The sequence below is a fragment of the Sciurus vulgaris genome, assembly GCF_902686455.1.
Source record: "Sciurus vulgaris genome assembly, chromosome: 7".
Lineage (NCBI taxonomy): Eukaryota > Metazoa > Chordata > Mammalia > Rodentia > Sciuridae > Sciurus > Sciurus vulgaris.
Genome location: NC_136467.1, coordinates 114,832,511 through 114,846,119, shown reverse-complemented (window position 1 = coordinate 114,846,119; position 13,609 = coordinate 114,832,511). Strand labels below are relative to the sequence as shown.

Genomic DNA, 13,609 nt, shown 5'->3' with positions numbered 1-13,609 from the left:
TCTCTCACCCTATGTGCCTACTAGGATGATCTACTACACTAACGAAATTTGAATGCAGGTGCTGGGGTAGGGGAGAAGTACTGGGGACCGAAATGGAGCAGGTTATATACCATTCATGTATTATTATGTCAGATGAACCCCAATAGTATGTATAACTATAATACACTAACAAAAAAAAAAAAAAAAAGCAGGTGCTCAGTAAGGGTTTGCAGCTTTATGACCCCAGGAGGGAAGTGACGTTTAAAGAGGCGGAGAAGACCAGGAAAAAAGTCCTCCTCACATCTCCCAGGACCAAAGAGTCCGAACCTAGCCCACTCAGGGTCAGACCAGGGGTTCTACTCCCAGGGTCCAAGTCCTCCAGCCTCTCCCCGAGCTTCTGTTGGCGGGTGGGAAAAGATGTCGCCATAGGTCGCTGAGGCCACCATCCTATCTCTTATTGGCGGAGGCCAAAAAAGAAAGTCTTCCCATTCGTTAAAAGGCAAACACCGAGAAAGCCCATTGGCTGGGTTGTCCGCGGGCCTTCGTACGCTTAGAAGGCAGGCTGAGGCCGCGGGAGGAGGGGGCGGTCGGGGGCTCGCTGTTGCCGTGGTTACGCTGAGGCACGTGTGCAGTCCCGGAAGCGGCTCAGGGAAGGTGCTGAGCGCGCGCCGTTAGAGGAAGCGCCGCCCGGTCCGCTCGGGTCGGGTCCGGCTGGGACATGGAGTCGTTGCCTGAACCCGCGCCCCGCTGTCTTCTGCTTCTCCCCTTGTTGCTGCTGCTGCTGCTGCTGCAACTACCCGCCCCGGAACTGGGCCCGAGGCAGGCCAGCGCCGAGGAGACCGACTGGGTTCGACTGCCCAGCAAATGCGAAGGTGAGGGGGCGGGGCCCGCGGGGTGTATCCTGCCGGAGGGGCGGGCTCGGGGGCGGGGCTTTCAGAGTCGGGTAGGTGGTTGCGAGGTCCCGGGCTGTAGAGCGAGGTCTCAGCGTTCGTTGCATCTTCCGTGTGCTTGACACTGTGTTGGTCACTGGGACGTCGGGGTGGACTAGAGGTTCCGTGATGGGAAAGTACAGGATTTTGGGGGCCGGCGAGGAGCAGTTAATCTAGCCTGAAGGTGTGGGGGTGTAGGGAAGGCTGTATGTAGAGGGGTCGGGGAAGTCTTATAGGAAGTCTGCAGAGTAATTAGGATTTGGCTAGGTGAAGAGAAGTGAAAGGAAAGGGGCCCACTTAGAGGAAACCGCAGATGCAGAGGCCTGCAGACTGGGAAGCAAAGGACGAGTTTGAGGAACTGAAAAGGTCCATATGACTCATCTTGGGTGAAGAAGAATCTGATACGCTCCACTTTGTGCGGACCGACACTGCAACCTAATCTCTGTAGTCGTCTGTTGCACTAGCAGTCCCTGTCCCTTGTCTCAAATGTTTATTCATACAGATGGGTACTAAGTACCCAATAAATTGTTTCTGGGATATATATGATTAAATGAAAGGGCTATGAGTGCATGTGCAGGAAAGAGGATCTGAGGCATAAGAGGTCACTTTAGGGCAAGCATAGAGCTTGGGGGAATTTAGTGAGGGAGAAAGATTTTACAAATATGAAGTGAGACCCCAAGACAATGGTGGAGGCAGGAACTTGAGAGAGAGAGAGCTGGGCAGGGTTGCAAAACTATGAAGGGCCTATCTTTTTTTCTTCCCTTTTTTGAACTTAATAGTCACTCTGTCTTCCCACACCCTAACACAGGCCCCCCAGAAAGTTGGCTATAAATTCATTTCCTCTGAATTCAAAGCTTGTTCTAGGCCAGATGTTTTCTAAGTACTGGAAAGTGGGGGTGGGTGATTTGGGACACATAATCCTTCCATTTGAGGGATTGAAAATGAGATACTAAAAGCCAGGCATGCTGCCCGCAAGCTTGTAATCCCAGCTACCTGAGAGGATAAGGCAGGAGGATGGTGAGTTTGATGCTAGCTTGGGTAGCATAGCAAGATCCTCTCTCAATATTAAAAGAGAGCTGGAGGTGTAGCTCAGTGGTAAAGTGATCTTGGGTTCAATCCCCATTACCACCAAAATAAAATAAAATAAAATAAAAAGATAGATATGCCCCAGAGATGACTGACCTCACCTCATGGATAGGGCACACAGTATGGATCTAGCCTGTGCCAAGATGCTTTCCTTCCACTCTTCCTCTAGTTCTAACTCATATCCTTTGGATGTTTCACTTCCTTTTTTCTTTGTTTTCGATCTTATTCTGATACCAAAGAACTCTTACTGTTTTCTTTTATAATTCTCATAGCCTGAGAAGCTCACATTCTTTCCCCTAGCAGGCATTCACAGACTTGAAGCATAGAGCTGGCAAGGATCTTAGAGATCATTCTGAATATACTAACCTCATTTTGTAACTGATGAAGATTAATTTACAAGGACTATTCAGTCACAGAATGGCTTGGCAAACGCCAATCCTTAGGTTCCTTTTAATATTGTATTTATTTATATTTATTATTATTGCACCTTTGTTATTAACTGCTGATTGTGTCTGGCCCATAAAGCTTGCCTTCAGGCTCAGTAACCTGAGTGGAACAGGCCCCCGCACAGAGGAAAAGAGAATCTGCCCAGAAAAAGAGTGGGTGGATGTCTGTGAGGGTCTGCAGTTTGTGCCATGAGTTTCCTCCAGGTCTGATTCTGGTAGGGATCTCAGAGGCGGTATTGAAGAGGTAATGTTTGGAAGAGTTGGGGAGCAAGGTTGTGGTTGATGGGTATAAGAGAGAAAGGATGTTCCAAACCTCCCATATTTCCTCACCTGGAATACTACATGTTGAGGGCATGGGAGAAGAGGGCAGAGGAGCCAGAAAAATGATGAGCTTGAATAGGACAGAAGAGGGGAAGGAGCTGGTGGTGCTGGATGGAAAGCCAATGGGGTGAGACAACTTCAGTGTATTGTAGACTCTGAGATCACCAGCTTATAATTTGGAACTTTTGTGTGTTCCAAGTTCTCCAAGCCATCAATTAATGTATTTGTTATAAAATTTCATCAAGCAAGCCTTCAGGGGATGTATTTACTTTTGTGGTAAATTGGTTTTCAACCAAACTCTGTAATCAGTGTTACAACAGTGCATGATGCAGTTAGCCTGCAGACTATTCCATTCAGAGACATCAGAAGCTGCTAGGCCACATACACTGGCTCTATTAGCAATATTTAATCAAGTATCCAACATGCACAAAGGCTCAGACTAAAGCAATATAAAAAAAAAAAAAAAAAAAAAAATCCCAATACATGATGCCCACTTTAGGGACCCTTGTAGTCTAGCTGGAGAGACTCTTGAGATGACTGAGTCCTTTAGGGAGAGCATGAATTCTGCAAAGGCCCAGAATGAAACCAAGAGCAGATGGTGTTTTAGTCAACATTTTTGTTGCTGTGACCAGAAGACCTGACAATAACAGTGCAGAGGAGGAAATGTTTATTTGTGGCTCATCATTCAGAGGTCTCACAGTCCAAAGACGGCCAACTCTGGGCCCAAGGTGAGGCAAACCATCATAGTGGAAGGGTGGGGAGGAAGAAAGCAGCTGAGAACATGGCAATCAGGAAGCAGAAAAAGAACTGTGTTCACCAGGACCCCAAAGGCACACCCCCAGTGACCTACCTTCAGCCACACCCTACCTGCTTGCAGTTACCATCCAGTTAATCCATGTCATCAATGGATTAAGCCATTGATTGGCTAACCTAATCATTTCCCCTTTGAACATTTTTTTTTTTTTTTTAATCAGGGATTGAACCAGGAGCACTTTACCACTAAGCCACATGCCCAGCCCTTTTTTATATTTTATTTAGAGTTGCTTAGGACCTCACTAAATTGCTGAGGCTGGCTTTGAAGTCATAATCCTCCTGCCTCAGTCTTTCAAGCTTCTGGGATTACAGGCATGTGCCAGTGTGCCCTGCTGAACAGTCTTGTATTGTCTCACGGATGAGCTTTTGGGGGACACCACATATCCAAACCATAACAAATGGGGTGCTGGAATGTAGCTCATTGTAGCATTTGCCTAGCAAGTGTGAGACTCAGGGTTCAATCCCACCACCTGCGCACCCTCCCCCCCCCCCCCCCCCCCGCAAAAAAAAAGATATTAGTCCAGAAGGTTTCCTGGATGGGAGGTTTTAATGTGATGTACGAGAATGGACACAGAATGGACATTTTTCTAGGACCTCGGGCACTTCACACCCTATGGGTAGCATTCCTTATACAGTGGTAATTATTTATACTTTTGCTCCTTTACACTGAGTATCTGGAGGAAAGGAGGGACCTTGTTTTCATCAATGTTTCTCAAGTAGTATCTGACAATAGGAGTTACTTAATAACTGAGGAAGAATGAGAGGAAATGAGAAAATAAGTGTATGAAAACAGTAGGAATAAGTCTGCTCTGGAGGAGATGAAACAAATTAACTTGGCAGGAATAGAAAGCTGTTGTTGGAACATATATGAAATCAAGTAATAAAACAACCATGAAAGATATTTTAGGGACAATTAGGAAAATTTCAATATGGACTGCTAGATGATGTCAGAATTATTGTTTATTTTCCAAGTATCATAATTGTTTCATGGTTACATAGAAAGTCCTTGTTCTTGGGAGATATATGATAACATATTTAGGGGTGAAAGTTCATACTGGCAATTTACTTTCAAATTGGGTTAGCAAAAACCGTGGGGTGGTACTGGGGATTGAACTCAGGGGCACTCAACCACTGAGCCTTCACACTGTCCTCAGCCTCTCACTTCACTTTAATATTTATTTAGAGACAGAGTCTTGTTGAGTTGCTTACGGCCTCACTAAATTGCTTTGAACTTTCGATCCTCCTGTCTCAGCCTCTTGATCCGCTGGGATTACAGTCGTGTGCCAACATGCCCAGCATCAATGTATATATCATTAAGATAAGTACTGGGTTTGATTCTTAGCACAACCTCTAAATAAATAAAGTAAAGGTTCATTGATTAAAAAAAAGGATATATATTAGATATTGGAGAGGGATTATGACAAATCACTTGAATACAAGTAGAAGGATATTGTTATTCATTGCACTCTTTCAACTTTTCTGTATGTATGTTTTGGTTCTTGTTTTTGGTTGTGGGGATTGAGCCCAGGAGTGCTTTACTGCTGATCTATATCTGCAGCCCTTTTTATTTTATTTTGAGACAGGGTCTTGCTAAATTAATGGAGCTGGGCTTGAACTTGCAATTCTTTTGCCCCACATTCCATAATATCTGGGATTACAGTTGTGTGCCAGTATGCTTTGCGTTTTTTTTTTTTTTTTTTTTTTTTTTTTTTTTTGGCGATGCTGGGGATTGAACCCAGGGCCTTGTACATGCGAGGCAAGCACTCTACCAACTGAGCTATATCCCCAATCCACGTGCTTGGCTCTTATTTATTTATTTTGCTGTATTGGTGATTTAACCCAGGGACACTCTACCAATGTATCACTTTCCCAGTTCTTTTTATTTCTTATTTGGAGATAGGGTGTTGCTAAGTGGCCCAGGTTGTCCTTGAACTTGAGATCCTTCTGCTTCAGCCTCCTGAGTAGCTGAGATTATGGGCATGTGGCACTGTACTAGTTTATGTGTAACATTTTTGAATGTGAAAGATAGGCTGAGGATAGTGTGAAGGGCATGATAGAAATGTTGTCAGGAGAATTCAGACCAAGAGTGTACATGGGACAGTAGATCTTGGAGCCATTTTCACATAGTGAACCCCATTTGGTGTCTGGTACTAACTCCTTTCTTGCCCTGAGTATTGACTTAGCTCATGCTAGGAAGGGACACCCACCTTAACTTGTTTTGTTGGGAGCTTGCTGGAAGTTGCCTCTGGTTGGAGGCTCCTGTGCACTCAGTGGACTGTAATGCATCTCCCTCCCCCAGTGTGTAAATATGTTGCTGTGGAGTTGAAGTCAGCCTTTGAGGAAACCGGCAAGACCAAGGAGGTCATTGACACGGGCTATGGCATTCTGGACCGGAAGGCCTCTGGAGTCAAATATACCAAGTCGTAAGTGCATGGGGACTCAGTGGCCTTGCCTGCTTTGTTCCTGGGGGGTTGAGGGTTTGGCATTCCCTTTTCCCTTCCAGCTAGGCAAACCCACCACAAGGGAGTCAGCTCTGAGACCCAAGTTTGCCCACTGATTCTATTTCCAACTAATTGGGTGACCTTTATAAATTTCTTTACTTCTCTGGGACTCAGATTCCTCATCTGTAAAAGCAAGACTGATGGTACTATATTAGTGATTCCCAGAGACCAGGATTTCATGGACCAGTGTATTTTATAAAAAAAGTTGAAACTGGTGTGGTGGTACATGCCTGTAATCCCAGAGACTTGGGACTTGTCTCAAAAAAAACAAAAAAAAACAAAAACCAAAAAACCAAATAGGGCCGGGGATGTAGTTTAGTGGTAGAGTACTTGCCTAGCATGTGCAAGGCCCTGGGTTCAATCCCCAGCACCACACAAAAAGATAGATGAATGAATAAGAAAGAAGTGGTAACATAGAATTACCAGCTTTTTATTTTGCCAGGTATAAATATTAAATAAGAAAAACAATTTCTGTTAAGTATGATCATTCTTTCAAAATGAAATGGTATTTTAACATCAAAATTTGATAAATTTGGCTTTATTTAAAAAAAAAAAATTGAAGTGGTAGAACACTTGCCTTGCATGTGTGAGGCCCTGGGTTAGATTCCCAGTACTGCAAAAAAGTGAAAAAAAGAATGGAAAGAAAGAAAGTTCTCTCTTAGAGCTGTTAAAATGTTGTCTCTCTGGTCTGTGTTCCAGCATTTCAGAACCCCCATACCAGATGAACTATCTTCTTTCCAGCTCTGACTTCCCTTTGGTGAGATGCTCAGGTGTTGGGCAACTGGGCTGGAGGGACGGACCACTAACCACTGGGGCTGGGAGGAGAACTTAGTTCCTCTGGTACTGCTGTCTTGGCAGGGACTTACGGTTAATTGAAGTCACTGAGACCATTTGCAAGAGGCTTCTGGACTACAGCCTGCACAAGGAGAGGACCGGCAGTAACCGATTTGCCAAGGTTGACTTTGTGCTTGTCCTTCATCCCCTCGGGGGCCAGGCCTGTGTTGTATCTAAGTACATCCACTAGTATGAGGGCGATTTGCAGATCGTATCTTGGGAGAGGCCTCCCTTGTTGCCTGTTCCTACTCTTGGATTGCCATTTGCACTCCTCTCCTGAGTGGCCTGACTTTTTCTGTGGCATTAGACACATTCATGATGACCTAGACCTGTGCATCAGGGTCCTGCCTCAGTCATGGACATAGGCAGAAATGCACCAGGCTGACAACTCCTATGGAGGTCTAAAACACTTGAGCAAAGAGGACTAAGCAAGGTCTAGGATGTGCACAAGTGGTTAGTAGTGAAGATGTTAGAAGACACTTGGGGACAGTGATTGCCCAGTCCTTCATCTGTACCCCCATGGTAGGCCTCTCTAGACACCTTCAAGTGTGCTTGTGTTACATTTAATTCACTTGCTGTGCATGATGCTTCTGTCTCTGGGGAAGACACTGCTTAAAACAAGGCCCTTATTTCTTTTTCTCTACATCTTCAGTTCCTGGCATGTGGGAAGATTGTTACTGCCCACATTTGCCCCCTAAATTTCCTTCTAGTAAAGGAGGTAAACCCCTGGGACACCTAAGGGTATGGTCTCAAGCAGCATTTGTCTTAAGTTTTGTATTTAAAATTTATATGAGGGCTGGGGATGTGGCTCAGTAGGCGAGTGTTTGCCAGCATACATGAGGCCCCTGGGTTTTATCCGCAGCACTACAAAAAAAGACATAAAAATAAAATTTATGTGAGTTTAATAAATCCATGTTTGATTTAATAAAAATGTTTAAGATTATTTTCTATAGCAAACAATTAGAAACAATCTGTCTATACTAGGGAACGGGTTACATGCATTGTGTTGGTCATTCAGTGGACTGTGAGGCAGCTGTAAGACAAAGAATGAGGCAACTGTTTATGAATTGAATTAAACTGATCTTCAAGGTATATTATTAAGTGGAAAAAAAAGCAAGGCACAAAATTGTATATGATATACATACTACTATATATATATATCACTACTACTTGTGTGAGAAGCAAGAATGAAGGAAAGGATATATTTGTATACTTTTTTGTTTTGTTTTTGGTGATCAGGATTAAACCCAGGGCCTCACATATGCTAAGCAATTGATATACTACTGAGCTCCTCCCCAGCTCCTGTATGTTGTATTTGTATAAATTGTATCTAGGAAGATGGAGGAACCAGGTAGTATGTTGTTTTGGGATAAGGCCAGGGTAGCTGGCAGAGATAGCTTTTACAGAATAAAGTGTCCTTCCTGCCTCTGCTGTGCCCTTTTCCCACAAAGTAAAGACACAGGCCAGGAAGAACCTGGAACAGAGAGTGGGTCTGGGTATAGGGAGAAAATGGGCCCAGCTCACTGAAGAGAAAGAGCCAAGGCAAACTTATTTCCTGAAAAGGAGTCTAAGTTCCTTTGAAAGGATGAAGTATGGGGAGGTAGGTCAGGGTGTGTGTGTGCAGGGATGATGGAAAGGCGGCCTGAGAGAGTGGAGAGGAAGATGCCACTGAGGACTAGAAGCCTTAGAGGCTCTTGACCTCTCAGAGTCAGGCCCTCAGACACCAGGGAGAGGAGGGTGGGAGGTAGCAAAGATGCCTCTACTTCCCATGTCTGGTGGCCTCTTCCAGGGCATGTCGGAGACTTTTGAGACACTGCACAACCTGGTACACAAAGGGGTCAAGGTGGTGATGGACATCCCCTATGAGCTGTGGAATGAGACTTCTGCCGAGGTCGCTGACCTCAAGAAGCAGGTACGGGCCCTTCTGCCTGCTGTGCCCAGTGGGGCAGGTGGGGATTGAGTCTGCACTGAGGAAGGCCATCAAGAGCATATGCTTCGGGCTGGGGAGTTAGCTCAGCTGGTAGAGTGCCTGCCTTGCAAGCACAAGGTCCCGAGTTCGATCCCCAGTCCCGCCAAAAAAAAAAAAAAAAAAAAAAGAGCATATGCTTCAGATTCCTTGGGCAGATCACAGTCACCTGCTTATCTCCTGGTGGATGGTGGGCTTAGCCCAGTACCCCAGGAGTGAGTCAGGTATGGAGCTTTGCCAATGCCCAGTGTTGTGATTCACAGTGTGATGTGCTGGTGGAGGAGTTTGAAGAGGTGATCGAAGATTGGTACAGGAACCACCAGGAGGAGGACCTGACTGAATTCCTCTGCGCCAACCATGTGCTGAAGGGAAAGGACACCAGTGAGTCGGAGGGGAGGTGAAGGCAGCGCGGGGCTGATTGTATCCTGTGCTCCCCCTTGGGGAGGAGGGCAGGAGAGGGCAGAAGAGAGCATGGGTGATCTTTGCCCTCAGGGATCTTGATGAGATGTGACGAAGTGAGAGGCGCTGAAGTGAAGTGCAGAATAACAGATAACTGAGGCACCCGCGGAGGGGCCCAGGGAGCAGAGAGGCAGGCCTCAGGGGTGCTGGTGTCAGGCACGGATGTGGTTGCTCTTCCCAGTGGCTCCCCAGCAAGCTGGTCCTGATGTAGCTCTGTTAAGGTCTCTTTTCTCCCTGCCTAGGTTGCCTGGCAGAACGGTGGTCTGGCAAGAAGGGGGACACAGCTGCCCTGGGAGGGAAAAAGTCCAAGAAGAAGAGCAGCAGGGCCAAGGCTTCAGGCAGCAGGAGCAGCAGCAGCAAGCAGAGGAAGGAGTTGGGGGGCCTTGAGGGAGACCCCAGCCCCGAGGAAGAAGAGGGCATCCAGAAAGCATCTCCCCTCCCGCACAGCCCCCCTGATGAGCTTTGAGCTTCACCCTGCGTTCCTGTACTGAAACCCCGAACCTCAAAGCTGAAGAGTCTGGGGCACAACTCCAGCAGGCAAAATGACTCTCCTACTGGCTTCAGGTCTTCCTGCCTCAGCTGTGCCCTCTTCCTGCCAAGGAAAGACAACAAGCCCCAGGAAGAACTCCAAGCAGCCTTGGTTGGCCCGTGCCAGCTTTTACCCTCTGCCAAGAATTCCTCTCCTGACATGGGCTTCAGGCAGGCCATGTGGTTTGAGGACTTCGAGGACTCCAGTGTGAACTCAGGAGGGGCGGGTGTCAGAACTGGGCACCAGGACTAGCGCCCCTCCAGAGCCTGTGAGGAGGGTGCAGCCACCTCTGCTCCTCTCATTTCTGCCCCTACAGGAAATAAATCTGCAACCCCCACAGCTCCCGCCCTCCCCGCCCCACCTCCTATGGACACCTTGTACTCTGCCCAGCTCTCCTTCCACAGAAGAGGCTCACAGAGTAAAATCCTTTTGGCCTTTTGCTTCTGATTCCTGAGTCCTCCTCAGCCCTCAGAGGTGCCCTGGGGACCCTTGTTGCTCTATCCTGCCCCTCATCTTCCAGCCTTGGGGGCTGAGGGGAGCGTGGCTACCCCGACCCTGATTATTAAAGCTGAACCTGACAACTGTTGGGAACAGCAAGTGCAGAGAGCACCCAGGGCTACTTTGAGTTGAGGAGTAGGTGGGGGCACGGGGTAAGGGTCAGCCTGCAGTCCTTCAGCTGACTCATGGAGCAGTGGCAGCTGCCTTTGTTCTCCCTGAGCTCCCAGCTCCCAACTCCATCCCACCTCAAGCTGTGCGTGTGTGTCCTGGGCACCTGGCTGCCCTCATTCCCTCCCTCTCTCCTGTCTCCCTGCCCCCGACCTTTCCACTGTTGTGTAAAGTGTTTGCTAGTTATCTTACCAGCTCCCACACTCCCTCCCACCTCCATCTGGCCCTGCCTGTTCTTGAACCTTGTTCCCTGATGACCGGTTGGTCACTTGGTCCTTTTTTTTTTTTTTTTTTTTTTTTCCAGAGATTGAACCCAGGTGTGCTTAACCACTGAGCCACATCCCTAGCCCTTTTTATTTATTTATTTATTTATTTATTTGGGTCCTGGGGATTGAACCCAGGGCCTTGTGCTTGCAAGACAAGCACTCTACCGACTGAGCTATCTCCCCAGCCCCCCTAGCCCTTTTTATTTTGTATCTGAAAGAGGGTCTTACTAAGTTGCTTAGGGCCTTGCTAAGTTGTTGAGGCTGGCCTTGAACTTGTGGTCCTCCTGCCTCAGCTTCCTGAGCCACTGGACTTACAGGTGTGTGCCTCTGCACCCAACCTGTCACTTTGCTCTTCCTAACTGTTATATCTGGAATCTAGACAAGAGGACACTCTAGTCTCTGAACAACACCTTGTTACACCATGACCTCCAGGACTGAGGAGGAACAGGAAGGCCGGCCTCTAGAGAAGAGGAGAGGGAGGTGCAGGTATATCTCCCAGTTGTCTGCTGGGCAGGGATTCAGGCAGGCGGTAGCAGTAGTAATGGTAATTGTCTACTGCTTTAGTTTTTTTTGTTTGTTTGTTTGTTTTTGTTTTTTTTTTTTCAATGCGGTGCTGGGGATCAAACCCAGGGCTTTGTGCTTGCAAGGCAAGCACTCTACCAACTGAGCTATCTCCCCAGCTCTACTGCTTTAGTTCTAATGCTTACATCACACTTGTGCGGTGACTTATGGTAGCCGCATTTTGTACAAAGAAGAGAAAGTGGACTCAGGTCAAGTGATATGCCAAAGGTCCTACTGTCAGTATAGCTGAGACTCAGACTGGTTTTCAGATTTTCAGCCCTTTGTCTTTCCACAGTCCTCGTCAGGGTCCCTTCGCTCAATACCTGGCACTGGTAGTGTACTTCATATGGAACTGGTTGTTGTTTTTTTTTTTATCTAGACCCACCACCACCACCACCAAGACTCTTGTAAAAGGAAACAAAGAGCTGGGCATTGTGGTGCATTTCTAGGATCCCAGAGACTGGGGAGGCTGAGGCAGGAGGATAGGAAGTTTGATATCAGCCTAGGCAATGTAGGGAGACCCTGTCTCAAAAAATAAGGGCTGGGGATGTAGCTCAGTGATAGATTACATGTTAAGTGTGCACACGGCCCTGGATTCACCCTCCCAGCATCACCAAAAAGGAAAATAGGAAACAGCTATTGCTGTTTAGAAGGAAAGAATGGGGAATGGCTTGGCAGCGTGCCCTCAGCAGGTGAGCACCCCTATCAACATGTCACACTCCTGGACTAGGCCGGGCAGTAAGAGGGAATATACTGCTGAAAGCTCCTGAGAGTGTGGGTCCCCTCTCCCAGGTTAGGGTCCCAAGGCTGTGAAGAGTGGAACAAAGAAGCTTTTCCTCTTCTACCTGTTGAGGCTTGGAACAGGCCCTTGGAGGATGGTACTTTTGTGGTCTAGCCTCCACCTCTATCTCCAGGACTGATGTTCCTTGTGTTAAAGTGATTGTGAACTGTGAGATTCCAGGCTAAGACCATGTCCTGCCCTGGATTTTGTTCTGAGCATAGGAGATGGTTGGGAGTAGGGTAGGGGGCTGGGATGCTGGGCCAGGAATCTATTTGCAGTCCCCTCTCTGTGTGTTGGTAACCAATCTCTAATTTCATTCTGCCACTAACCCATAGCACTTTAGTTCCTGGCTTACATTTGTCCCCAGAATGTCAGTGATTCTTTTTGGGGTGTTGGCCCAGGGACCCAATCCAAGCCAAGGCCTGAGGGCAGGTAGCACTGGGATTTCTCTGTTCTTTGACCTATGGCTACTCCAGGACAGCCCCTCACTGCCTCTCACGGGCCAGGTTGTTGCTGTCCCCCCAGCCTGTACCAGCCAACCCAACCTAGAAGAGGCAGAAGACAGGATCTGGTTTACCAGGTGTTTCTTTTCCTCTCCCTACCACAGAAGTCTTTGAATTTGGATATTGCCTCCCACTTTCTCACATCCCTTCCCATCCCATCAGTTAACTTGAGCTCAAATTAACCTGATTTCAGTGCTCATATCAAACTCTGTTTAATGTCACACACCTGGAGTCCCAGCAACTGAGGCAGGAGGATTGCAAACTTGAGACCAGCCACAGCAACTTAGTGAGACCCTGTCTCAAAATTGAAAAATGGACTGACTGGGGTTGTATCTCAGTGGTAAAGCACTCCTGGATTCAATGTCCAGTACCAAAAACAAAAACAACAAAAAAACCCTATGAGAACAGGATTTCCTAAATGCACAACGTGGATGTGTGCATCACTTGGAACACTTATTTAGGTGGGCCCATCACAGTGCTAGGTTGTTTCCTAGCAATTTTTTAAAAATATATTTTTTAGTTGTAGGTGGACACAATGCCTTTATTTTATTTATTTATTTTTATGTGGTGCTGAGGATCAAAACCAGTGCCTCACACATGCTAGGTGGGCATATTACCACTGAGCCACACCCCAGCCTGGGACCTAGCAATCTTAAACCTTAACAAACATCCCTTGTAGTTCTTAAGATGAGACTGGCTAGAACCCACTTCACCTGTCCTAAGAGGAGGCAGGACTCCAGTAAAGTCACATTGGGTCATGGTTTTGTCTTCAGAAACTTGACTTGTCAGACCCCAGAGTGGATCACTTGACAGAATGACCCCATTAACCAGAACTACAAAGACTGATGGACAAAACAAGGCCAATTCCAGTTAAATGACTAAAAGAACCACAGGTGGCGTGAGGAGCATTGCTCAGGAGTGGAGCACTTGCCTTAGGTTAGATTCTCTAACACCACGAAATAAACTAAC

General features: G+C 47.0%; 1 protein-coding gene across 4 annotated transcripts; it reads left to right on the top strand.

Annotated features, from left to right (window-relative positions):
• Window positions 1–260: 260 nt before the first annotated feature.
• Window positions 261–10,310, top strand: CNPY3 (canopy FGF signaling regulator 3). Of its 4 annotated transcripts, XM_079147792.1 has the most exons (7): window positions 325–851; window positions 5,874–5,997; window positions 6,775–6,832; window positions 6,908–7,030; window positions 8,699–8,821; window positions 9,139–9,256; window positions 9,577–10,310. In XM_079147792.1, exons 1-7 carry the CDS (start codon window positions 698–700, stop codon window positions 9,798–9,800), a joined length of 924 nt encoding a protein of 307 aa, XP_079003918.1. In that variant the 5' UTR covers window positions 325–697; the 3' UTR covers window positions 9,801–10,310. The 4 variants fall into 4 exon arrangements, 3 of the variants coding, with proteins under 3 accessions (XP_079003918.1, XP_079003916.1, XP_079003917.1); XM_079147790.1 differs by lacking the exon at window positions 6,775–6,832 and having other exon boundaries at window positions 344–851; window positions 6,934–7,030; XR_013765164.1 differs by lacking the exons at window positions 9,139–9,256; window positions 9,577–10,310 and having other exon boundaries at window positions 261–851; window positions 6,934–7,030.
• The last annotated feature ends 3,299 nt before the right edge of the window (window positions 10,311–13,609 follow it).

Excerpts from the sequence above, each read along its gene's own strand:
- CNPY3 (XM_079147792.1), top strand. The coding sequence starts at position 698 with ATGGAGTCGTTGCCTGAACCCGCGCCCCGCTGTCTTCTGCTTCTCCCC. Across the intron at positions 852-5,873 it reads ACTGCCCAGCAAATGCGAAG|TGTGTAAATATGTTGCTGTG; the intron begins GTGAGGGGGCGG and ends TCCCTCCCCCAG. Across the intron at positions 5,998-6,774 it reads GGAGTCAAATATACCAAGTC|CATTTCAGAACCCCCATACC; the intron begins GTAAGTGCATGG and ends TCTGTGTTCCAG.